Here is a 23,576-nt window from a genome sequence, read left to right as displayed (position 1 = left end):
TACATGTGCAAGCACACACACACACACACACACACACTCACACCCCATACACACATACACGTGATAACCAAAAAAAAAAAAACAAAAACCAATCAACAGCAACAAAATATAAGAGAATCCTAAATTTCAGGCTGGCCTTGGCTGCTTGAGTACATGAAAACTTGCTTCCAGTAAACAAATAAAACAAAACTTCTAACCAGCCCGGGTGGCGTGGGTCTGCCAGCCCAACATTAGGAGACAGAGGCAGGTGGATCTTTGTGAGTTCCAGGTCAGCTGGGGATGCATTCCTTTCCTACTCTGTGCTAGTTGCATCATCTGAGCTGAAGAATAGAATTTCTCCCCCACCCCATTTCAGTCTTTTGAGACAGGGATTCTCTATATAGCCTTGGCTGTCCTGGAACTTACTCTGTAGAACTCCTAAAGATCCTCCTGCCTCAGCCTCCTGAATGCTGGGATTAAAGGCATATACCTCTGTCTCCTGGCCCTAGAATTGTTTTTATGTTACTCTACTTTTGATAGCTTATGTTTAAAAAATAATAATGTTCACATGATAAAACAGTATCATTTTAAATAAAATTAGCATGATGCCAAAGTGTAGGAGAGATTCAGTAAGTATGGTTTATCACCCATGTCCTCTTCCCTAACCAGATTTAAATTAAGAGACTGGATGGTCATGGTGCACACCTTAACTCCAGCACCCAGGAGGCAGAGGCATGCAGATTTCTGTGAGTTTGAGGCCAGCCTGGTCTACACAGCAGTTCCAGACCAACCAAGGCTCCACAGCAAGAATGTGTCTTGTGGGTAGTGGTGGTGGCACATGCTTTTAATCCCACCACTTGGGAGGCAGAGACAGGCAGATCTCTGTGAGTTCACGGCCAGCCTGGTCTACAGAGTGAGTTCCAGGACAGGCTCAAAAAGCTCAGAGAAACCCTGTTTTGAAAAACAAAAAACAACAACAAAAAAAGTGTCTCAAAATCAAACAAACCAATAAATAAATAAATAGGAACTAATTTTCCTTTCCATTCTAAACCTGATTTTCCATAAAATGAACTGATTTTAGTTTGTTCTCAGCGCAATTATTGAGCACTTGCTGTTTACTTGGCATCAGGCCGTATGGTGGGGCCACAAGGTGAACAATTCCTGAGTGTGCATAGAGGAGCTGTTCGCCTGCGAAGAACTGCAGAGGAAGGGCTGGGTTTGGGGGGCAGAGGACGGGGATCAGTACAAAATGAACATTGCTGGTTTATGCTGTGCACCTCAATTTTTCATTCTGAGAAGAGGAGCCCAGTCCTTTTCTTGTTCCTTTTATCTGGAAGATGCAGAACCTCTTGGCTGATACAATTTCTGTCTTGTGGGGACAGGCAGCACTGAGCCAGTGTTAGCCCAGTCCCGTCGATCCCCTCTCCGCTCTCCCTTCTCTGCGAGCCTGCAGGCTCTGGCTTGCTTATAGACCAGCAGGAACATAAGTTCCTACTCTGCTCCTGCCCTGTTGTCACCCACAGCCCCTGGCAACCCATCCTCCCCCAGGTGAAGACAGGTTTGTAGGGACCAGAACAGCTCAGCCCCAGGCTGCACTGTGAGAGCCTGAATTACCTAACAGCTGCACCACAGAGCGATTATTAGCTTTACTTAAAGATGTTCCTTGTGCATGAGGATTAGCTCTGGGTTCCTTTAAATAGCTGGCTTTGCTGAAGCATTGGTGTGGGGGTGGGGGGTGCAGAGCAGGAGATTGCCTAGGCTTCTGGAGCCTCCTTTTCCTCAGTAGGGAAGTCAGCTATCATCGGCTAGGCTAGACCTACTACCGAAGGATACCTTCTTCTCCTTCAAGCCTGGCCTCACCTCCTCCAGGAATTCTCCCTGACCCAACCCACTTCTCAGGAGTGCAAGTCGATGCTTCTCTGTGAACATAACTTACTATGTGGGTGCACAGCTTGCGTTCAAACTCAAAGCAATCCTCCTGCCTCCACTAAAGTGGTAGGATTACAATCATGAGCCACCATGCCTGACTGCCCTGAATATTTTTAGGTTCAGAATCTGTTGTATTTGACTCAATAAATATGTGGGACATCAAATTAAACAAATGCATAGTTATCTACTGTTTGCAGGAGGGAAATGTGTTTCCCCATAGTGTAAGGGACACCCTGCACCCTAGGAAGCACAAGGCATGCTGGTCGAGAACCTGGTTTGGGCTCCCATTAGGTCTAGGGAACCTGGGCTCTGCTTTGGTAGGTGTAACCCCTACGAAAGCCTATCCCTGAGTTTCCCACCTACCAAGCCAGCGCTGGCTCACTCGCAGTTCTGACCCCCTGGCGTTACTGCAAAAGCTGCTAAGGGTCACACTGCTCTTACAATGGTGGTCACAGTGGCGTCTGGATGTTTTCAGAGGCAAGGCTGGATCCCCCCCCCCACACACACACACCACTCACTGAACTTCCTTGCTTCCCATCCACCCCACCTGGGCAGCGCAGTGCATACAGACTCTAACGAAACCTGATTGTCCCTCATTGCTTTCTGCTGCCCTGCTTTTCATCCATGCCCCCTCTCCCTGCTTTCCAGACTGAACTGAGCTGATTAATTAGAACATGCTCTAGGATGGGAGTTTTGATGTAAACCCCAGCCTCCTGTAATCCAGCCATTCTCAATCTGTGGGTCGAATGATCCTTTCACAGGGCTTGCATCTCAGATATCCCATATACCAGTTATTTACATTATGATGAATAACAGTAGCAAAATTACAGTTATAAAGTAGCAACAAAACAATTTGTGGGTAGGGGTCACTACAGCATGAGGACCTGTTTTAAAGGGTCGCCACATTTGGAAGGTTGAGGACCACTGTGTCTGTCTGTCTGTCTGTCCCTCCAGTCACACCTAGGATCCTGAGATACACTGTGGAGTGTATGGGCTGGGAACCAGGGGCAGGTCCCCTTGCCTTGAAACTGGTCCTCTGTCCTCTTAGGACCTGAGTTTGCCACTAACATATCAGAGTCACACTGTGTCTACCCTCACCTGGCTTGTGACTCACACCTTTGTCCCAGTCACGACCTACCCAGACCCTGGGCTTGACCAGGTCTGTGGAGTCCAAATGGGAAACAAGCAAGAGTCACGTCTTCTACAAGCCAGTTTGGAGGATGAAGGGAGAAGGCTCCTAAACTGCATGGGGGATTTGGGTCTAGCCCAATACCACCCTGACCAAGAGCCAGAAGGGGTGGGACGTGGTTGTACTCTGAGCACTGAGGCATATAGGAATACATAACTTTTTTTTTGTTTTTGTTTTAATCTAACACTCCTCCTCGCCATATTAGTAATCAAACCCAGAGTCTTGACCATGCTAAGTGAGACAATCGCCTACCACAGGGCTATATCTCTAACCTTTGTTTTATTTTGAGATAGGGTCACTCCGTTGACCAGGCTACCTTTTAACTCAGTGTGTAGCCCAGGCTGGCCTTCCATTTTCTATCCTTCCTTCTACCCTCAATCTCTTATGCCATGAAATCACAGGCCTATACTACCAGGTCTAATTGTTTTGTTTTGCTTTGTTTTTCTTATTTATTTACTTACTTACATAATTCGCTTCCTTCTTTCAATAAAGTCTCACCTCGCCCAGACTGGCCCTGAACTCCTCTTGGGTCTATGTAGTAATAAGAGCGGCGGGGCTGCGTCCCCAACACCCCAGCTGCCTGCTCGGCTAGCTTATGCCCCGAAATAATTACACAGACACTGTATTCGTTTAAACACTGCTTGGCTCATTTCTACCTAGCCTCTTCTAGGCTAACTCTCGCACCTGGACTAGCCCATTTCTTATCATCTGTATAGCACTGGTCTTACCGGAAAGATTCTAGCCTAAGTCCATCCTGGGTCGGAGCTTCATAGCGTGCATCTTCCCTGGAGCAGGGAGCATGGCGTCTATCTGAGGCGTCTGCTCCAGAGAGGAGAGCTGTCGAGTCTGAGCTCACTTCCTCTTCCTCCCGGCATTCTGTTCTGTTTACTCCACCTACCTATGTCCTAACCAATAACATGGGCCAAGGCAGTTCCTTTATTAGCCAATGACCTTCCTCCATCAGGTCTGTCTCTCAAGTGCTGACATTACAGGTGAATGCCACCCCTTCAAGTCTTTATAATCTCTTTTAAAAGCATTTTACTGGGATAGGTTTTATATTACAGACCAGTTCTCAACATAGCACTGAACCCCTGCGTGCCCATCATGGGGTTTCTCTATGCCTTGCATCACTAGGATAAACATCAGATTCGTCACAGCTGAGATGACCCTTCACGCCATCACTGTGAATGGTACAAACTCCTCGCCCTTTGCAAATTGCCTTGGTTTTCCTGCTGACGCCCTTCCTTCAAATCCCCGGCTGTGTTTAGTTGTCACATCTTGAGTGGCCCTGGGCTGTGACGTTCTCTCAGCTTTTGTGATGCTAACAGTCATGAGGCTCACGAGCCAGGCCCCTTGCCAACTCTCTTTTGGGGTTGAGATGTTGAAAGGCTGTGAACTGGCAAGGTTGAGTTCAGGCCTCAGAGATGCCAGGATTGGGGACTGGCTTCAGATACCCCTCCGCCACTAAGCCACACAAATTGGGGAGCCTTCTCTGCCTCACTAGGGGTCTGGTGGGGCTGAGCTGGGATACGGTGTCTTCTGTGGGTGGGTCCCTGGGGCAATGATCTGCTCTGAAGGTATTCTTGATCTCTTCTAGGAGCTGGGGTGAAGAAATGCGAAGGGTGGAGGGCATCTTTAAAGGAAGCGGACACTTGGCATGGCTTCTGAAATTAGCATTCTAATTCAGTACTCACAATACATATCCCACCCTGAGTAAGTGGGTTATCCCTGCTTGAAATGAAAAAACTGGGGTTTGGAAAAGGCCAAGAACTTTCTGGAGGTCGCACAGGGAGAAGGGTTTGCCTGGGGGGTGGACTCTGATGTTCCTCTCTTCCCACATGCAGAAGGTTCCTTGGTGTTGTGGGTCTGGAAGCCTGGCCTTTGGTTCCTAACGCATGGTTCCTGGCCCCTAGCTCCTGAGATGCTGGGCGTCTGCCATGGGAATTTGACTAGCCGGACGCAAGGGATAGAAGACAATAAATATGGATTCCCAGTCTCTGTCATATTGATCTCCAACCATTGTATCCAGCCAGGGTTTCTTTCTGTTATGTGGATTTTCACTACCTCGGGGTGATTTCATTTTTTAACCCTGATATTCTCTGTGAAATTATCATGAGCCAATAAGCCTCTGAAGTCAGCTCTAGATTCAGGGATCTAGCTCGCTTCCGGGGTGAAGTGTCTCACTTCCTGCTGCCTGCACTTTCAGCTCCCACTAGCAGATGACCAAGGTTGCCTCCCTTTCCTAGAAAGGGATGTAGAATGGCCAGTTGTCCCCTCTCTCAAAGAAGCAGCTTCTGCCTCTTCCCACTTCTCCCCTTCTCTTCTCCCCCCTCCCCTCTTCTCCCCTTTTTCCTTCCCCTCAATAACCCACCTAATAAATGTTCATCCAACTTTACTCTGCATTCTCTCTCTCTCTCTCTCTCTCTCTCTCTCTCTCTCTCTCTCTCTCTCTCTCGCCCGCCTGCCACCGCCACATGGAGATATGCCGCGTAGTCTCCTAGGCAGTCTCTGCCTAAAACTGGCTGGTCCTGCTGCCCACTGCCGGAGACTTGCACCTTCCCCGGACCCACTGTCTGCCACTGCCTGGACCCCGCAGCAAGCTGCCAGGGACTCGCAGCCTGCTTGGGACTGGCTGTTTTTGGGACCCCGCAGCAAACCCATTACAGCCAGGGCAAGCAACTTGAGTAACAATGTCAAGACACAGAGTCTTGGAATCAAAAGAAGCCAAGTCAGCATCCGGGCTCTTCCCACCAGGCTCGGAGGACAACATGTGCTGTTTAGGGTTTCTTCAGGCCTGAGGTGTAAGGCTTAAAGATGATGGGGGCTAGGAGGTTACCATTCTAACCATGTGAGGAGAGAGGGAAAGAGGGAGAAAGGGAAGGAGAGAGGGAGGGAGAAAGATGAGGGGAGAGAGATTAGGTCAATGCATTATGAAAACAATTAAATAGTCAAAACATGCCATCAAGTCAAAACCAAGTCATATGTGTTTAGGTTGGAGGCTCCTGGGGCCTGAGGCTTCCCACTCTTTTGTGGACCAGACAGGCCTGGAATTTGAGATTCTCCTGCCTTGGGTAGCCTAGGAACTGGAATTATACCACCACCAGGCCAGACACTTGACACTGGAAGTTCCCACCCCACCCATGTTGAGCTCTCTTAACTTCAAGGCTTGCAGGCCACCCAGAATACTAAATTGGTACTAAGTGACATCTCTTCTGCCTGGATCTACCAGCAGACAGAGGTCTGTCTTCCTTACCTATCTCTTTCCAGCCTGACCTTCTGGAAGCTTCTCTAGAGCTGGTTCTGAGGCAAGTGCCAAGTATACAAACAGCAGCGGTATTTGTTCAGACTTTTTGCTTTACATTTATTTGTTTTATGTATGTGAATATTTTGCCTGCATGTATTTTGTACACCACAAGTGTGCCTTGGGTCCCTGAAGATTAGAAGGGGGCATTGGATGTGAATGTTACAGCCCTGAGGGGAAAGGTTTCCCCAAGGCAAGTGCTGCAGTTCTGAAGGGAAAGGTATCCTGGCAGTCAGGAGCCAAGGAATACCACAAAGTCACACGGCACAACAAACTTCACACAGAGATTTACTCAAAAGGGTAGCTGTCTCTGCTTGGGCAAAAAACTGCAAAGAACTGAGCAGAAGGCAGGGTTATGTAGGGTTTCTTGGGGGCACAGTTTTCCATGGTGGGAATTTCCAGGATGGGAATTGATGGGATTTCAAGTCCTGAGCTTGGATCAAGCCAAGGGATGGGTGGGTTTTTGAGCTCAGGGATTGGTGGGTTTTCAAAACCCTGAGGTGAGCTTGGACTTTTTAGCCCTATATAGGGGTCCCTTGGAAGTGGAGTTAGGGATGTTTGTGTGACATCATGTGGGTGCTGGAAACCTAATCCAGGTCCTTTGCAAGAACAGTCAGGGATCTTAACCATGGAGAATCCCTCTGGCTCCCAGAGTCATTCTGGAGATGAAGAACTGCAGGTTGGAGGTGCCGACAGAGGAAGCTTGGCACTCTCCTCCAGTCCTTTTTCTTCTTCTGAGAGTTTATGATCTGTTCTCTTCCCCCCACCCCATGGCCTTACCACAGCCCAATGCCACCAAGTTGTTTCTTGGAACCCAGTTTCCTGGTGCAGCAGTTAAGGCTCGGTGGAGTGTGATGGTATCTGATGTCTCTCTGCAAAGCTGGGAACTGAGGCTGGGTTCCTCCCTGAAGCTCAGAGGTCCCATCCTTGCTGGCATGGCCGGCACACCCCTTCCTCGCTGTCATGCTGCCTCCCCAAGAAACAGAGCCACAGTCTCCTCAGTGCTAGTAGAGGATAACTCTGCCTCCCCAGCTCTGGGGCAGGAGCATCCTGGTAGGATGAAGGCTGCGGTCCTGAGCAGTAATTGAATTGCAGAATCCCATTTTGATGGAGCCAACCAGCTGTTAATTTATCAGATCAATAGTCAACACTGGGGTCAGTCAGTGGTGAGTGACAACATGGCCAAGGGCAACCTTGGCTCCAGCCCATCTCACAGCAGCATAGATTAGGGAGGCCAAAAACGGCCTACCTCCATTTCCTAAATGATGAAGAGAAAGAGGGAGGATTGTAGGAGGGGGGGGGGATCAGAAGGGTCAGGGAATGTAGCTTGGTCTTCTTGTGTAACTGTGGGAAAAGGGGCTGTCTTTGACTCTTTTGCTGACTTTTCGGACCCTATTCCTTATACTTGCTTTGCCCAGCCTCAATACAAGTGGAGGTGCTTAGTCTTATTGCAACTTGATCTGTCATGTTTTGTTGATATCCACGGGAGGCCTGCCCTTTTCTGAACTGAAACTGAGGAGGAGTGGGTGGAAGGAGGGGATAGAGGGAAGGGACTGGGAGCAGAGGTGGGAGGGGAAATTGTGAGGGGGATGTAAAATAAAAACAAACCAAAACAAAAACCCCACCATGATCCAAAGCAACTCAAGGCAGGAATCTGGAAGGATGAATAGGAATTGGTGCAAAGGCCATGGAGGAGTTGCTCCTTGTGGCTTGCTCAGTTTGCTTTCCTATACATCCCAGGACCCCCAGCCCTGAGGTGGCACTATCCACAGTTGGCTGGACCCTTCTGCATCAATCAGCCAATTTTAAAAAGGCACCAGAGGCTTGCAGAGGCCAGTTTTCTCAACTGACGTCCTCTCTTCCCAAATGGCTCCAGTTTGTCTCAAGTTGACACAAAACTAGCCAGCACAGCCTGAGAGTGAGTGTTCTCGGTGCTGGTAGAAAGCAAGAGAAGCCAAATGGAATTCCTGGTATTATGGAGGTTCAATGCAGTTAAGGTACCTACAGGATAGGGCGGGTGCCTGGGATGGTGGTGGTAAAACCAGACAATGGCAAAGCCAGACAATAGCGTACTACAGGCCCTTGACCCCAACACAGATGAGGGAGGTTGTTGTTGTGTAGAGGTCTCCTCTGAGAAAAAAAAAAAAACATTCCATCCTGCAGGAGAGCTCCTTAAGCAGAGGAGTAAACAACTAAAAAATAGCTCCAGGACCTCCCTGAAACTGACCAGATTCACTAGGCCCCTCCCTGCCAGAATAAACAAGAAAAATTGAAAGTTGGCTTAAGAGAAAGCAAAAGCTAAGCTACAAGGAAGATTCCAGACAGGCTGAGATGCCTAGAGAACCCTCTGAGGAGAAAGGCTGTACAAAGGACTCCAAGACCAGCCCAGCTGCCTGGAAGAGGTTTAGAACAATAGCTGCCTGGAAATGATGCTCTCCACCCGGTTGAGCTGCCTGCAGGCTGTGCAGTGTGCTCCAGGTTCCCAGCTTTTGTGAGCTGTCACCCGTGCTGGGGTGGGCCTTGGTGGTGCAGCTGTCTGTAAGTCACTCCTGTGCCTGTGAGTAACCCTGATAACACTAATTGGTTACCAAGTTGGAATTAGAGGGTACATGCTCATTGGGCTGCTGGGGATCCCTGTCTGGGGTCAGAAGGTCCGTGTCATGTCTCCCCAGGAAAGGTTCTGTCTCCCAACAGTAGTTCAGTAGTCGAGATGGGGCAACCTTGGAGGAATGTGGGCAGGAAACAGCAGAGAAGCTGGACTGATCCTGGAGGCTCCAGGCAAGGTAAAATCCCTGCTTTCTGAGCGTGGGGTAGTACCCTTTGCATAGTAACTTACCACAGTGTTTTCTTTCTATGTGACCCTTGCCAAGATAGTGACTCTTTCCCTCCTGGACCTCAGTGTCCTCATCTGAAAAATGGGGAAACAAGAGATAGGCACAGTGGTGCATGCTTATAATCCCAGTAATACTGATACTAGATGATTGCTATGAGTTCTAGGCCAGCCTGGTCCACAAAGTGAGTTCTAGGCCAGCCTGGGCTATAGAGTGAGAGAGATCTTGTCTCAGAGTTGGTAAAAGACAGGGGCAGGGGGACATGGCAGAACAGGGGAATGTTAGGGGCCACCTCAGCAAGTTTTAGTGAATTAGGGACCTCGTACATACTTGCCCCATGCCGGGATAGAGCAAACCCTCTGTGACATTGTCGGTGACACTGCCAGTTGACAGTAAAGCCTGGTCCCCATCGTCTCACTGAATGACGATAGCTCTGTTGTCTGCCTAGAGGACACAAAGCTGGAAAATTGATCGAGAATAGGAAAAGGATGCTGAGTGCCATAAATAGCCTGTGTCACCTGTGCTGTGCCTAAGGCCACATAGAAAGGGTCACTTCGATGGCTGGAGAGTGGATAGAAGTGTCCTCTTTCTGGGCTTGCATATGTCCGTCGTTGGGAATATGCATAAGCTGGTAGTAGCAACACTCAGGGAGGATTGGGTTTGTGATGGGGTGCAGCTGGGGTGAGAGGGGAGTAGAGGTCGGTGGAGGGTACCAAGCACCTTATGTGCTGATTCTCCCTGGGCTGCACAAAGAAGCACGGTGCCCAGGATGTGTGTCTTTCATTGCTACTTTGCTCAGTACTGGTCCGAGCTAATGAGGAGACCTCTCCCATCTTCCCTCTTTCTCAGCCACAGGCCTCGGCCTGCTCCTCCTCCAGCAGGGCTTTCCCTGAAAAGCCTCCCCTCAGGGCACAGACTTCCCACTGCCTTGTAGTCTTCAGGGTCCTCATCACTGACTGGGTTTGCGCCAAGCGGTGCCTTGCTCCTGGTATTAGTTAGGGGGCAGCATTGGCTCTTCCTTCCTACAGTCACAATGTCATGGTGGCTAACCCCACAAAACGTTGGTCTTATCCCTCTGCCACTGTAGGTGGGTGGGGAAGGTGTGCTGTCTAGAGTTAATACAATATGGCACTGTCTGCCTTTGAGGGCAGGGGCCTGTCCGCTTTGTTGACTAGGGGAACAATAGATCGCACATAGACACTCAAAGAACAGCAAGAGAATGAGCGTGTGAGGGCGTGATGGGGATGGTGCTGGAGTCATGCCTTCAAGTGCCTGAAGTCCTCTGTGTGGACGCAGGCTTCAGGGAAGCAGCCATTCTTAACGGCTTGAGCAGAGATGCCGCTGGCTGCTGCACCAGCACAGCCTCCCAGAATCCTCTGCCTCTGACCCTCGCTCTTGGTTGCTGCTAGCTTCAATATTCTCCTTTCCCACTGCACATTGGAGTCAACCCTGGAGCTCTGCAGCTTGCAGTTTCTGGCCCAGGAGAGGCATCTCCAACCCCAGAAATCTTCCGGGAGAGACTTGGTGGCCTGTCTTGGATCAGGTGCCGCTCTTGTCTGAGAGAGTGGAAGAAGTATGTTGGGATTGGATGCCAGTTCCCAGGAGAAGCACCTGCATGAGGGTACCTTTTGCTAGCAGGAATTTCTCAGTGCAAATAGTGTGTGTGAGTGTATGGTTGAATGGGCGGATGGACAAATGCGTGGGTGGGAGGTAAGTAGAGGCCGTTCCCTTATTGCCAAACAAGGGTGATAAAATCATTACTCATACAGATGAGTACTTACTATGTGCCAGAGATTTTGTGTATCAAGGTGCTCATTCTCAAGACTGCCCTGGGAGAAAAGCATTCTCATTCACATCTCCATGTCACAGATGGGGAAGCTGAGGCATCAAGAGGTTAAATAACCCAGATCATGAGTGGCAGAACTGGGGTTCAAATTCAGACTGTCCAGCTGTGAGTTCAGTGCCAAGACCATGCCCATGGCTCATGTGAGAACAAGAGATGCCATCTGGAGACACCAGAGTGTGTTCAGCACCAGTCTGTGGGGTGTTTATGTCATATCACTGACTGATACAGGGGGAAAATATAAACATGCTTGGGACCGGTCATAACATTCACAAATGTCAAATGTCATGTCACCTTTAGTAGGACATGAGAGATGGGTGTTGACAGAGGTTTCTGTCCTGCCCCGGGTCCTGCAGTCGTTCAGTCCCAAAGAAACACACAGAGGTCTATATTAATTATAAACTGGCTGGCCTATTAGCTCAGGCTTCTTATTAATTAATTCTTACATCTTAAATTAGTCCATCATTCTTATCTATGCTAGTCACGTGGCCTGGTACCTTTTATCAGTGAGGCATTTTCATCTTGATTCCTCTGGGTCTGGATTCCTCTGTGTCTGGGTAACAATTGCAGACTGAACCTTTCCTCTTTCCAGAATTTTCCTGTTCTCATTGCCCTGCCTCTACTTCCTGCCTGGTTACTGGCCAGTCAGCCTTTTATTAAAACAATACAAGACCATTATCCCACAGTAGATGGGGTAGAAACAGATTGTGAGGTTTTAAATTTCTTTCATTATGTGTGTGTGCACAAGTGCGTGTATGCATGTGTGTGTGTGTGCGTGTGTGCATGTGTGCGTGTGTGTGTGTGCCTGTGAGTGTAGGTAGCTTGCTCCTTCTGCCATGTGGGTCCCAGGCATAGCACTCAGCCATCAGGTTTGCAAGAAGCTCTTTTGCCCACTGAACCATCTTGCTGGCCCTTTCAAGTCTTTTCCTTCATTTATTTTTATGTGTTTGAGTGTTTTGCCTGTATGTGTGTCTGTGCACCAAATGTGTGCCTGGTACCCCCAGAGGTCAAAGAGGTCATCGGGATCCCTGTGGACCTAGAGTCACAGATCATGTGAGGTGGCATGTGAGTGTTGAGAATCAAATCCTGCTCCTCTGGGAGAGTAGCCAGTGCTCTTAATCTCTAAGCCATCTTTCTACCCCTGTTCATTTTTTTCCTTGGTCTTGTTTTGAGCCAAGGTCTTGCTATGTAGTACAAGCTGTTCTGAGGTCATCCCCCTGCCTCAGTCTCCCAAGTCATAGGGTTATGAGCTTGTGCCTCTATGCCCAGTTTATTCAGACTCTGACAGTTTCCCTGACCTTTTGTTGGGGTGTGGGGAACCCAGAGCTGGCCGAGTGGACTGAAATGAGATCCACTAGTATTGATGACCCCGGAGTGAGAACACTTCACTGAGGAAGTTCCAGGTCAGGACTGAAGCTTCACAAAAGCTCGTAGTGGCCGTCTGGGGGCCAGACTGGGACTTCCCGGCTGTCCCGAGGGGGCCACTCTTCATCCAGCAGTGGCTTCCAGCTTCATCACAGCCCCTCTCTCTTCTGATGTATGCAGCCTGAAAACTGATGGATAAAAGGCCCCAATTGAAAGACACTAATTACCTATCATTATTTTCCATGCCATAATTTGCGTGCAATGAGATTTCCATCAGTTGTCTGGGATCAGCCTGGTTTTGACTAATCTTCCAGGCGACACGGTGCTTAATGGCAGATTTCTGCCTGGGCTGTGGAGCGTGGAGAAGGAGGAAGGCTGTCGCTGAGGCTGTTACACTGTTGAGCACTCGTTTTTCCTGTGTTCCAGCAAAGATATTCCCAAGAGAGACTACTAAAAACAAAACGCAGACATCGCAGAGGAAAGTACCTGAATAGCAGTGTGACCTGGGTTGGTGGCAGGTGGGTGGCTTTCTCCATCAGTTTGATCTCCCAGGCAGGTTCCCTCCAGCTCAGAATCTAAACTCTGTACTTCTTGGGTGCCCTCCACAAACCAGCCTGTTTCCCAGGCTATGGTTCCCTAACCTAAAAGTCACCAAGTGAGGCAGAAGGCCTGCTGAGAATTTGCGAGTCAGTGACTTCAGCTGGGCAGGTGTGTCTGGTTGTGAAAGCTGAAAGATACAAGTGTATAAGATGTCGGCCCCACAGGAATGATTTTAAAAAACATTTCCTATTAAAACGAGCAATTCAGACTGCTAGGGGAAGGGTTTCAATTAATGAAACTTCTGAGTTTAAGAAAAAAAAGTATCTATAATTAATGATCCTCAGTGCACAAAACCTGATTTATCGTAATCCTAACACGTCTCATCACTGGCCCACCCCTCTCCTCCTCTGCCCCCTCCTCCCCTTGCTCTAATGTGGTAAGCACCTAGAAGGCTGAGAGTTGGGTAGTCATTTATGGCTAACATCTAGCCTCAGGCCTTCCCCTGTCCTGTGCACAGCTGAGTTGTGCTTTTTTGTTTTTTGAGACCAGTCTGCCGGCCTTGAACTCTCTAGGTTGCTGAGGCTGGCCCCGCAGTTCTGATTCTTCTGCTTCCATCTTCCTAGTGCTGGCGTTTTAGGCACACACCAGCAAGTCCAGCCTTCCTTAGGTGATAGTCTTCCTGTTGTTTTGTCTTCTGAGATGGACTCCCGCGTGGTATGGGCTGTGGCCATGCACTCCGTGTGTAGCCAAGGCTGGCGCAGATCTCTCGAGTGTTTTGCTTGCCCGGAAGGTTAGGAGTGTTTCTCTCTGTGCTTGGGGGGGTCTGAGGACCCATCTGCTTTACCTAAGGTCCCTGGTGTCCAGTCAGGTCACTGACTATAGAAATGTGTGAGTCAGTATTTCAGACCCCTGCCCCCTTTACTGGGTTCCCAGTTCAGGCCTCTCTGTCCTCTTTGCTTACTTATCAACCCCTTCCCCTCCTAGTATTTGGCAAATTTCTTGCATTTTTTCCTCAGTTTTGGATGAGGCTGGTGTTTGTCAGTTAACCCCAGGTCAGTTAGCTGCTGGATTTCTTCATAAGCTGTCCATGGAAATTATCACAATAACAGCACCCACTAAGAGATGGCTTGGGGCCAGCACTGTTTGGAGCTGGTCCCCTCCTTAGCACCATCACCTAGACAGCCTTGGGAAGCAGATGCTGTGGTTGAGCCTATTCCACGGGTGAACACCAGAGAAGGCATGACCTGGCTACCCAGAACCGACCACACTGTGAGGCAGAACCGACATGTTCCACACAGATGTTTGTCCCTGCCCTCAGGTGCGTAGCCTGAGGAGAAAGCCAGATGGCTCTAGCTAGGGCAACAGTTTGTTGTGACCCAGATTCTTTTCAGTGGTGAGAAGACCCCCACCCCACAGCAGAAAGTAGGTGCGTCTGTTTTACACCCCCCCTCTGCCTGCCCACCTACTGGCAGGTCACCTCAAGGGAACCTGTACCTGGGATTCCCGCCAAACTCTGGGAATTATTTTCCTTTAGAGTTTGGGGGCAAAACTGGGTTTCATTCAGAACTTACAAGGTTCTCCCCATCTCTCTGTGTTTGGAGAATCTTCAGCCCTGTGGAGTGATGTCCAGCTGGGGCAGGAAGGGCTGTGTGGAAGCAAGACGGAGGCCACATTTAATCAGACGGTGGTGACATTGAGGCCAAGGTGGCTTGCTGAGCTCGGGTTACCAGACTGATCAAAGAGAGATGATGCCTCAAGGGGCTTCAGCCACCAGTGATTGCTCTTGCAAAGGCCCTGAGATGGGATGTCTGCTCTCTTCCTACAGAGTCAATAGTTATTGTCATTGATCCAGCCCGCCCCAGATGATGGCTGGCCTGCGCCCCCTCCCAGAGCTTGTGTGGGGTGCCTCCTACTCTCTCACCCTGAGACGGTTTCTTTCCTGCTCTCCACTTGGTAACCTATCCATGATCACCTCTAAAATTTTTTCATTTTAAATTTTTCTTTGTTTTATTTTATTTTTTGAGAAAGGGTTTCACTGTGTAGCCTTTGCTGGCCTGGTACTGGCCTGTAGACTAGGCTGGCCTTTAACATCTCACCTGTCCCACCTCCCAAGGGCTAGGATTCAAGGTGTATACCACCATTTTGTGGCAGAGATGCTCATAGCCCTGGCTGGCCTCCCAACTCAACTGTTGCACAGCGTACCTGAGGCTAGCCTTGAACTTTGAACCCTCCTGTCTCCATCACCTGAGCACTGGAATTATTGGCATACAAAACCAGGACTGAGTTTATGCAGTATAGGGGATCAAACCCAGGGCCTTGTGCAAGCTGGGCAAGCGCTCTACCCACTGGGGTATATTCCCCACTTTTGCCTTCCTTCTTGTTTCTGAAGGGTTGGGGAGCATGTCGAGGTTAGAGGACCGCTTTCTGGGTTCCAGGAGTGGGCACGCATCCTCAGGCCTTTGCCTGCTCAGTCATCATACAGGCCCTGACCTTGTTCGTCAGGAGTCTTGGGGACTGAAGCCAGGGCCTTGCACTTGTCCCAACTCCAGCACTTCCTATTTTATCCCTCTAGTTTATGATTTATTTACTGATTTTTGAAACTGAGTTCCACTGTGTAGCCTGGGGGTGTGGTGTGTGGAACTGGAGATTCTCCCAGCTCATTTTCCTAAGTAGCTGGGATTGAAGGCATATGCTATGTTGCCCGGATCACCCTCCAAACAAAACCACCATCAGCAGCTGACATAAAGCGGAGCGTTCTACTCTGAAAATTTGAAGTCCAGAATTTGCTCCAAAATCTGAACTTTTTTTGTTGATGTTGTTCATTGCTGGGATGAAAGATGGAACGCAAGGTGCAAGGTATTCTTTTCACCTGAACCTTTCCCCAGTACTGCACAAACATCCCTAATAACTTAAGACTTGTATTCATTTGTAGTGTCAAGGTGGTTTTCTAAAAGTTCTGGGTTTAGGGACTGGTCCTGGGTTTGATCCCCAGCACTGAAAAAAAAATGTATAAAATTACCTTTTGGTTCTGTAGAGCAGTAACCTTTGGGAAAAGCAAATACATTGCATGTTTAGACTTGGGTTCCATCTCCATGATCTTACTACGTGTATGCAAATATTCCAAAATCTGAAAAAAAATTCTCCAATCCAAAATATTTCTATTCTGAGGCATTGCAGTTGGCAACCATGCAATCTGTAGTTTACAGTCTGTCGGGGAGCAGGATGGAGAGAGCGAGCCGTGGTGACGGTAGATCGGCCGGCGGGAATGAATTGCTGGGGCAAACTAGAAAGTACCGGTGGTTGATTTTAAATACGTGGCATTCCTTCCACTCTCAACGATTTGCTTCTCGTCAAAGACACTAATGTGACCAGCAACCGTCGAAAGTGTATCCCTTCCCCATACCCACATCCCTAAGTCCAGGGGAGACTGCCCTGTACCTGGTGCTGACTGCCCTGAACCTGGTACTAACTGCCTTGTACCTGGTGCTGACTGCCTTGTACCTGGGACCCTTCTGTCTGTGCCTTTCCAGTGCTGGGATTTCAAGCATGCTACCCTGTCTGACTTTTTACATGGGTTCTGGGGATCTGAACCTGGGTCTTCACGCTTGCGTGGGCAAGCAATTTACCAATTGAGCCGTATCCCCAGACTCCTTCCTTCGCTCCTTCCTGCCATCCCTCTGCCCTTCCATCTGTTCATCCCTCCCCCTTCTCTCTCCTTCTCTCCCCCTCTCGCTCCCCCTCTCTCCTGTCTTTCTTTAAGGTCTCACCATGTAGTCTAGGCCGACCTTGAGCTTGCTCAGTCCTCCTGCCTTTGCCTCCCACTTGCTGGGTTTATAGGTATGCACTGCCTCACTTGGTGCTGTCTTCTTGGACGCCTTCCTCTCTGTCCTTCCTTTACATTTTGCTCTGAATAAGTGCCTGAAGTCAGGGGCAGACAGGGACTGCGGCCAAGTGTTCCAAAGAGTCTGGCATCGTCAATAACTTCCTTTGCCCTGCCAGGGACATGAAACGGGGTTGATGAGAATGGACATCCCCTCCTTGCCTCAGAGTTCTCCATTCTTTTTGTTCTGGATTGGAGACAGTTTCATTGTATAGCCCTGCCAGAGTTTTCTGCTCTTAACTCTAGGGGTCAAGAGATGACAATAAGGACTTCGGGTTAGGAACAGTAAGACACCATCTGTATTTTGCAGGACTGTAAAGACAAAGTTTCATTATTTCTATATGGAATGGGTTTCCTCGGGCCTGGGATCAGGGCGACGGGGGTCTGACATAGGAACCAGATCTGCATATACTGCTAGCTGGACTCCTGGCTCCTCCCTCTGCTCTAGTAAACCGAATAAACGTGGAGTTCCTGCTGTCTATTCTGTAACGCCGGGGAAACAGTCTCCAGCAGATAGGTTACGATGATTAAGTACGACGGTTCAGAAGAAGATCCCCAGCCGGGTGTGATGGTTCACGCCTGTAATCTCAGTCCCCAAAGGCTGGGAGGTAGGACTGGCGTCAGTCCAAGGCTAGCTTGAGCTGAATGGTGAGAAGCAAGTCACCCACGGTTACCTAGTAAGAGCCAGCTCAAGAGTCAAGCCAGCAGACAAAGCAAAGGTCTCTAGAGGACAGCTGGAGCTTGGTGAATGGCAGCTGGGGTCAACAGGCCTTGGAGTGGAGGAGCAGGCGGATGGGGCCTGAGAGTGAACAAGAAAATGAAACAGAGCAAGGCATCTTAGGGACATTTATATCCAAAGAAGACCAGAAACAGGGGCATCCCCTAAGGTAGTGCTGGTCTGGGGGCCTGATGTCCCCTAAGGTAGTTCCGGTCTGGGGGCCCGGGATTCTTTCATGAGGGCGTCTGACCTGGCCCCTGGGTTGTGCTTGTCCTCTTCCTGTCAGCCAGCCAACAGCTGGTGTGAAGTAGGGACCCACACATGCAGCCTGTCCATGGGAAGGCATCCTGGTGGGGCTCGAATAGCCACAGAAGTGAGAATGCTAAATTAGATGTGGTGATGGGTAAACATGTTATTCCAGCACTTGGGAGGCTGAGGCAGGAGAATGGCATGCTAGAGTCCAGCCTGGAGAGATGGCTCAGAGGTTAAGAGCACTAACTGCTCTGTCTTTGGATCTCAGTTCCATCCCCAGAATCCATGTCAGGTTGCTCACTACTGCCTGTTAGCTCTATCTCCAGGGGATCACATGCTCCTGTCCTTCCAGGACACCTGTGCTCATGTGTGAATGAGCACATGCACACAAACACAAACATACACACATACACATACAATTAAAAATAATATAAAATGCCAGATAGCATAGTACACGCTTTTAATGCCAGTGTTCAGGAAGCAGTGGCAAGAGGAGTTTGAGGTCAACCTGGTCTACATAATGAATTCCAAGGTGAACAAGACTACATGGACCTTGTGGAACGAAGAGGAAGAGAGAGGTAGGGAGGAAGTGGAGAGGAGGGAGAGCTGGAGGGGAGATAAAGAAATAATGTCATTACACCAAATGCCCCTCTTTTGGGATTCAGATACTAAATTACTGGCTGCTTCCTGCACTGACTCTGACTGAGACCAGAGTCCAGTTTCTTAGCCCTGGGGATCCCAGACACTGAAGGATGCCTTGGGGCCTTCTGAATTAAGACACTGGACTGAAGAAAGCCAGGACTTGGGCTTGGGAGCCCAACCAGATACTTCCAGTATCTTTCAGGGTAGTCTGAGCTTCAAGAGGAGGTGGGGGGGGCAATGGAAAATTGTGACCCATACCCTCCCAGGAGAAGCTGCAGCCTCCCTCTCCCTCCCTCTGTGTAAATGTTTCTTGTGCCTCCAGAGACAGAGGGAGGCCTGTGTTACATGCTCAAGAGAAGCAGCTTTTGGCCCTGCTGGTGTCAAGGGTCCCTTGGGAAGTCTTGGGTGCTCTCAGAGCCTGTGGAAGGCTGAGTAGAATCAGGAAGTTAGGGAATCCCAGGGCTTCACGTGGGACTTAGAAGCTAGAGAGGATCAGAAGTTGTCACCCCTGACACAGAGTGGAAGGGCACGTGGGGAGCACTCCAGCAGTGTTCTTGACCTTGCTCTCGGTCCGACCCCCACCTCCAGATGGTACCCTGCTGCTTCCTTAGGCTACCTTGCTGGTGTTGGGTGGCCATGCCCAAGATGACAAGGTACCAGCCAGAGATGTAGAAACGGTCTGGAGTCGACTGTCTGCTTACCAAGGGAGAATGGGGATGCCGTAGGAGAGGATCTCCATGTTAAAGGAATGTTCTATTTGGAACACAGGGGACCCAGGGGCCCAGTCTGTACAAACTCCTTTCTAGAAAGCTAGAGAACAAGAGCCTGCAGCAGCTGTTCTCAACCTCTGGGTCGCGACCGGGGAAAACACATTTCTGATGGTGTTAGGAACCGGGACACTACTCAGTAACAAAATTACAGTTATGGCATAGCAATAAAATAATTTTATGGTTGGGGGATACTACAACGTGAGGAAATGCATGAAAGGGTTGCAGCATTAGGAAGGCTGAGGACCGCTGCAAGGCTCTCTCATTCAGGACCTGCAGCTACCTCCCTCCCTCCCTCCCTCCTCCCCACCTTCCCTCCCCCCCTCCAAGTTCAAGTGGCCGTGAGTGACAACCCCAGGGGGTGAGGTGTCCTGAATGTGAGTGCACTTCAGTGGGACCAAAAGCCCCTTTGGTGGGTTATGTGAACAACTCTGTGGTCTTGGTGCCCAGCTAAGCCAGGGATTGTTAGTAGTGTAATGATAAAGCCCCTCTTCCCTATGGAGGGACCCTTTTCATGGGCTTTTCAGAAAAGAGGTAATAAGCAAAGTTGCCTTCAAGAGATACTGGAGGTGTGAACCCTCTGATTCTGGGATCTTCCTTCCTGCCCAGGAGTCTTGCTGTTTCTGTCATTTTTTTTCCCTTTGCTTTTCTCCTGTTCCAGGTGCACAAGCTGGTCCACGCACTCTCCTTGTAGAGAGGCGGGTCTGAGGGTGGGGCCCGCTTTAGGGAATCACGCCTCTAGACAGTTTTGTTTGTTTGTTTGAGACAGGGTCTCTATGTAGTCCTAATTGTCCCAGAATTCTTTAGGTAAACCAGACTGGCCTCAAACGCAGAGATCTTTCTATTTCTGCCTCCAAAGTTGCTGAGATTAAGGGCGTGTGCCACCATGCCTGGCACCCCTAATCTGTCTCTGCCTCCAGTCTCAGACCCAAACCCTAACTGAACCTGGTGAACAACTAGGTTCCCCTGAACCCTCCTTCAGTCCAGTCCCCTTCGTGTGAACTTGGCTGGAGAGATGGGGCTCCCAATAAGCAGAAATACTCTATTACCCCACAGCTGTCAGGGATCCCAGAGAATCTGCTGTAGTGCTGAGACTCCAGAGCATTCCGGAAGGTTCCAGGCTAAAAAGAACTTCAGGCAAAAGGAGTAGGTGATAAGAAGGGTGTTTGCTCAGCTGACGAGAGGCAAACAATTCTTCCTTAAGAGTTATCTGGTGGCCGGGCGGTGGTGGCGCACACCTTTAATCCCAGCACTCTGGAGGCAGAGGCAGGCGGATCTCTGTGAGTTCGAGGCCAGCCTGGTCTACAAGAACTAGTGCCAGGACAGGCTCCAAAGCTACAGAGAAACCCTGTCTCGAAAAACTAAAAAACAAAACAAAATAAAAAACTAAAAAAAAAAGAGTTATCTGGTGGCACACCCGGCTTAGTGGCGCCCACCTTTCACCCCCAGCACTCGGGAGGCAGAAGCAAGCTGATTTCTGTGCAATTTGAGTCCAGCCTGGTCTACATAGTTCTAGGCCAGCCAGAGCTACAAAGAGAGACCCTGTAAAGTTACAGTATGTCCTTGGCCAAGGTAGTAGAGTACAGAACTCAAGGTCAGACTGAACTACCTAATAAATTCAGTGCCAGCCTGGGCTATTCTCACAGGCTCCGTCTCAAAAAGAGAGGGACTAGGAAGCAGAAGAGAGAGCTGTGTAGAATTAATTGGCTTTGCTTGATTCTCTCATGCAGTCTAATGGAGACTGTCTTTGGGGTACTGGGGGGGGCTTTATGCAAACTGGATTAACCATGGGTAAGAAGAGAAAATAGAAACTCCTGCTGCGGTGGTGCATGCCTTAGGCTGGTGAGTCTCTGAGTTCGAGGCCAGCCTGCTCTGTAGAGTGAGTTCTAGAATGGCCAGAGCTACGTGGATAAATCTTTCTCAAAAAAAAAAAAAAAAAACAAAAAAGAAAGGGGGAGGATAAAGAAAGGGTCAAGAAATCACACTTCAGATAGGACCACAGATAAAAGTCAACAACAGTCAATCTGATTGGTGCCTTTGGTCACACTGCCCCTCTTTGCTCCAGTTAGAAGACTTGGCAATCTCGGTAAGGGTGAGGAATTTGGGGGGAAGTTCCAAGCAAGGATTTCACAGCTTACTGGGGTTGGAAGGAGTGGAAGGACTAAGAGGGCCTTTTACTGTGCGTGCCTGAGGTGAGGCTCGGGGCTTGGGACAGCTACTCGACAGCTTCCCCTGATTGTCCGTCAAGGTAGGAAGGTTGGCCAAATATTTAGGAAGGCTAGTTAGCATCTTAGCGCCCTTAGGCCAGCAATTTGCGTGGCACAGAGTGTCCCCTTTGCAGCTTGCTAATTCAAAGTTTCTTAGCACTCCGAAATCGCAGAAACTTGTTCTGGGCGGCTGTTACTGGCCTGACCACCACGGCATCTCAACGCCTTAGCTGCAGACACGCCCACGTGGCCCGCCCACTAGGCCGGAGCCCCAGCTGCACTTTCACCTTGCTGAGGACTGACTCCCGCGTTTTGTGTCCGCAGGCTGCTGAATCGAATGTCCTCGGAAGATCGGCACCTGGGCTCCAGCTGCGGCTCCTTCATCAAGACGGAGCCATCCAGCCCATCGTCGGGCATTGATGCCCTCAGCCACCACAGTCCCAGCGGCTCCTCGGACGCCAGTGGTGGCTTTGGCATGGCCTTGGGCACCCACAGCAACGGTCTGGACTCGCCGCCTATGTTCGCAGGTGCAGGGCTGGGAGGCACCCCGTGCCGCAAGAGCTACGAGGACTGTGCTAGTGGTATCGTGGACGACATCAAGTGCGAGTATGTGATTAACGCCATCCCCAAGCGTCTGTGCCTCGTGTGCGGGGACATTGCTTCTGGCTACCACTATGGCGTGGCCTCCTGCGAGGCCTGCAAAGCGTTCTTCAAGAGAACCATCCAAGGTGCGTGGTGGGCAATGCAAGGCCTGGATTCAGGCCGTGGGCAGGAACTCTGGCCTCCTGGACTAGCATGATTTATTTTCTTAAATTCAGGTCTGGGTTCCCAGGGAGCAGAGGCAGTCTGGAGGACTCCTGTTTGTGTCTATTTCTCACTCATGGATTCTAGGCAAGGATTCTAACTGTAAGACCATAGGTAATACTGTGCTCCTCCCTGCCGCACCCCTGAAACACCATAGCAAAATCCATGCCCGTACCTAATCTTGAACAACGGTCACCGTGTGTGTGTGTGTGTGTGTGTGTGTGTGTGTGTGTGTGTGTGTGTGTACTGCCAATTGCTTGACACCTCCCTCCAAAAACTTATTGTGGGGTATGAAAATAGGTGTTAGCGTTGTTTGCTCCACCATTCCAGACTTAGTGAAATATGAAGAGCCTCTCTGTTTTTATTTTAATTGTAGAAAAGTAGGCCTGGGTACCGGAACTGGCTGGGGGGCTGGGGGGGGGCAGGGGAGAGATCCTGCTGACCTTAGGCTATTTCTCAATGCATTTGCATATCACTTGGGTCACGTGCTTGTAGCCCTGGGGTGGTCACCTCTTTCATCTTGATTGCGGTGTTCAGGAGTCCTGTTGCCTCCCTCTGTGGAGGATAATGGTGGACCGGCCCTCACTGGGCAGCTTCCTTTATGGCCCGGAGGGACTGGGAGTGACTCTTAAATGGATTTAGTGTGGACCACTTAGCTTGTATTCAGGCAGCCAGGCTTCCTACGGAGCACCTCCTACGCTGTTCACACAGGTACCTAGAATGTACTGATTCCGGTCAGCGCACACTGCCAGTCAGCTGGAGGAAGGAAACCCAGGGGTGTTGCCTGTGTCTCCCGGTCTGGTTCCTCACCTTGTGTCCTGCCTCTCGGCCTCAAAGGTGTTCTGTTCCCGTGTTCTTCCTTGACCACTTTGGAAGAAGTTGGCCAGGCTTCCCCTAGGGTGATTCTGTTTATTCAACAGATTTTTATTTGTTAATCTCATCCGATAACGATCTAGTAGGCCAGTTGAGGGCATTAAATGCTTGCCACGGCACACACAGAGAAATCAGAGGAGTAGATTGTCTCCTAATGTGTGGGTCCCTGGGATGGGGCCCGATCATCAGCATTGGCTATAAGTGTGTTTAACCTCTGAACCGCCTTGCTGGCCCCTAGCTTAGACTTTTCACAATCTCTCCATACACTTTGTTCATGAGAATAAGTGTAATCTGTTTGATCGTAGAGGAAAAGCTTAATATATATTATATATAAAAATATACTTTCTTTCAATATATATAATATATAATCAATATATATTGAAAGAAGGTAGTGTGATTATTTTGATCTAATAAAATTTAGATTATTAAACTATTTTAGGGCCTCTGAGATTGCTC

At 49.5% G+C, this 23,576-nt stretch overlaps 1 protein-coding gene across 2 annotated transcripts in view; it reads left to right on the top strand.

Moving 5' to 3' along the window:
- Positions 1–23,576, top strand: part of Esrrb (estrogen related receptor beta) — a 155,772-nt gene that overhangs the window by 85,338 nt on the left and 46,858 nt on the right. For both annotated transcript variants that reach the window (XM_075948101.1, XM_075948102.1), the window contains exon 2: positions 21,768–22,171. In XM_075948101.1, coding sequence (XP_075804216.1) covers positions 21,768–22,171 — 404 coding nt within the window. The remainder of the gene's footprint in view (positions 1–21,767; positions 22,172–23,576) is intronic.

The sequence above is a fragment of the Microtus pennsylvanicus genome, chromosome 14 (assembly GCF_037038515.1).
Source record: "Microtus pennsylvanicus isolate mMicPen1 chromosome 14, mMicPen1.hap1, whole genome shotgun sequence".
Taxonomy (NCBI): domain Eukaryota; kingdom Metazoa; phylum Chordata; class Mammalia; order Rodentia; family Cricetidae; genus Microtus; species Microtus pennsylvanicus.
This window is presented reverse-complemented; position numbering and strand designations above follow the sequence as displayed.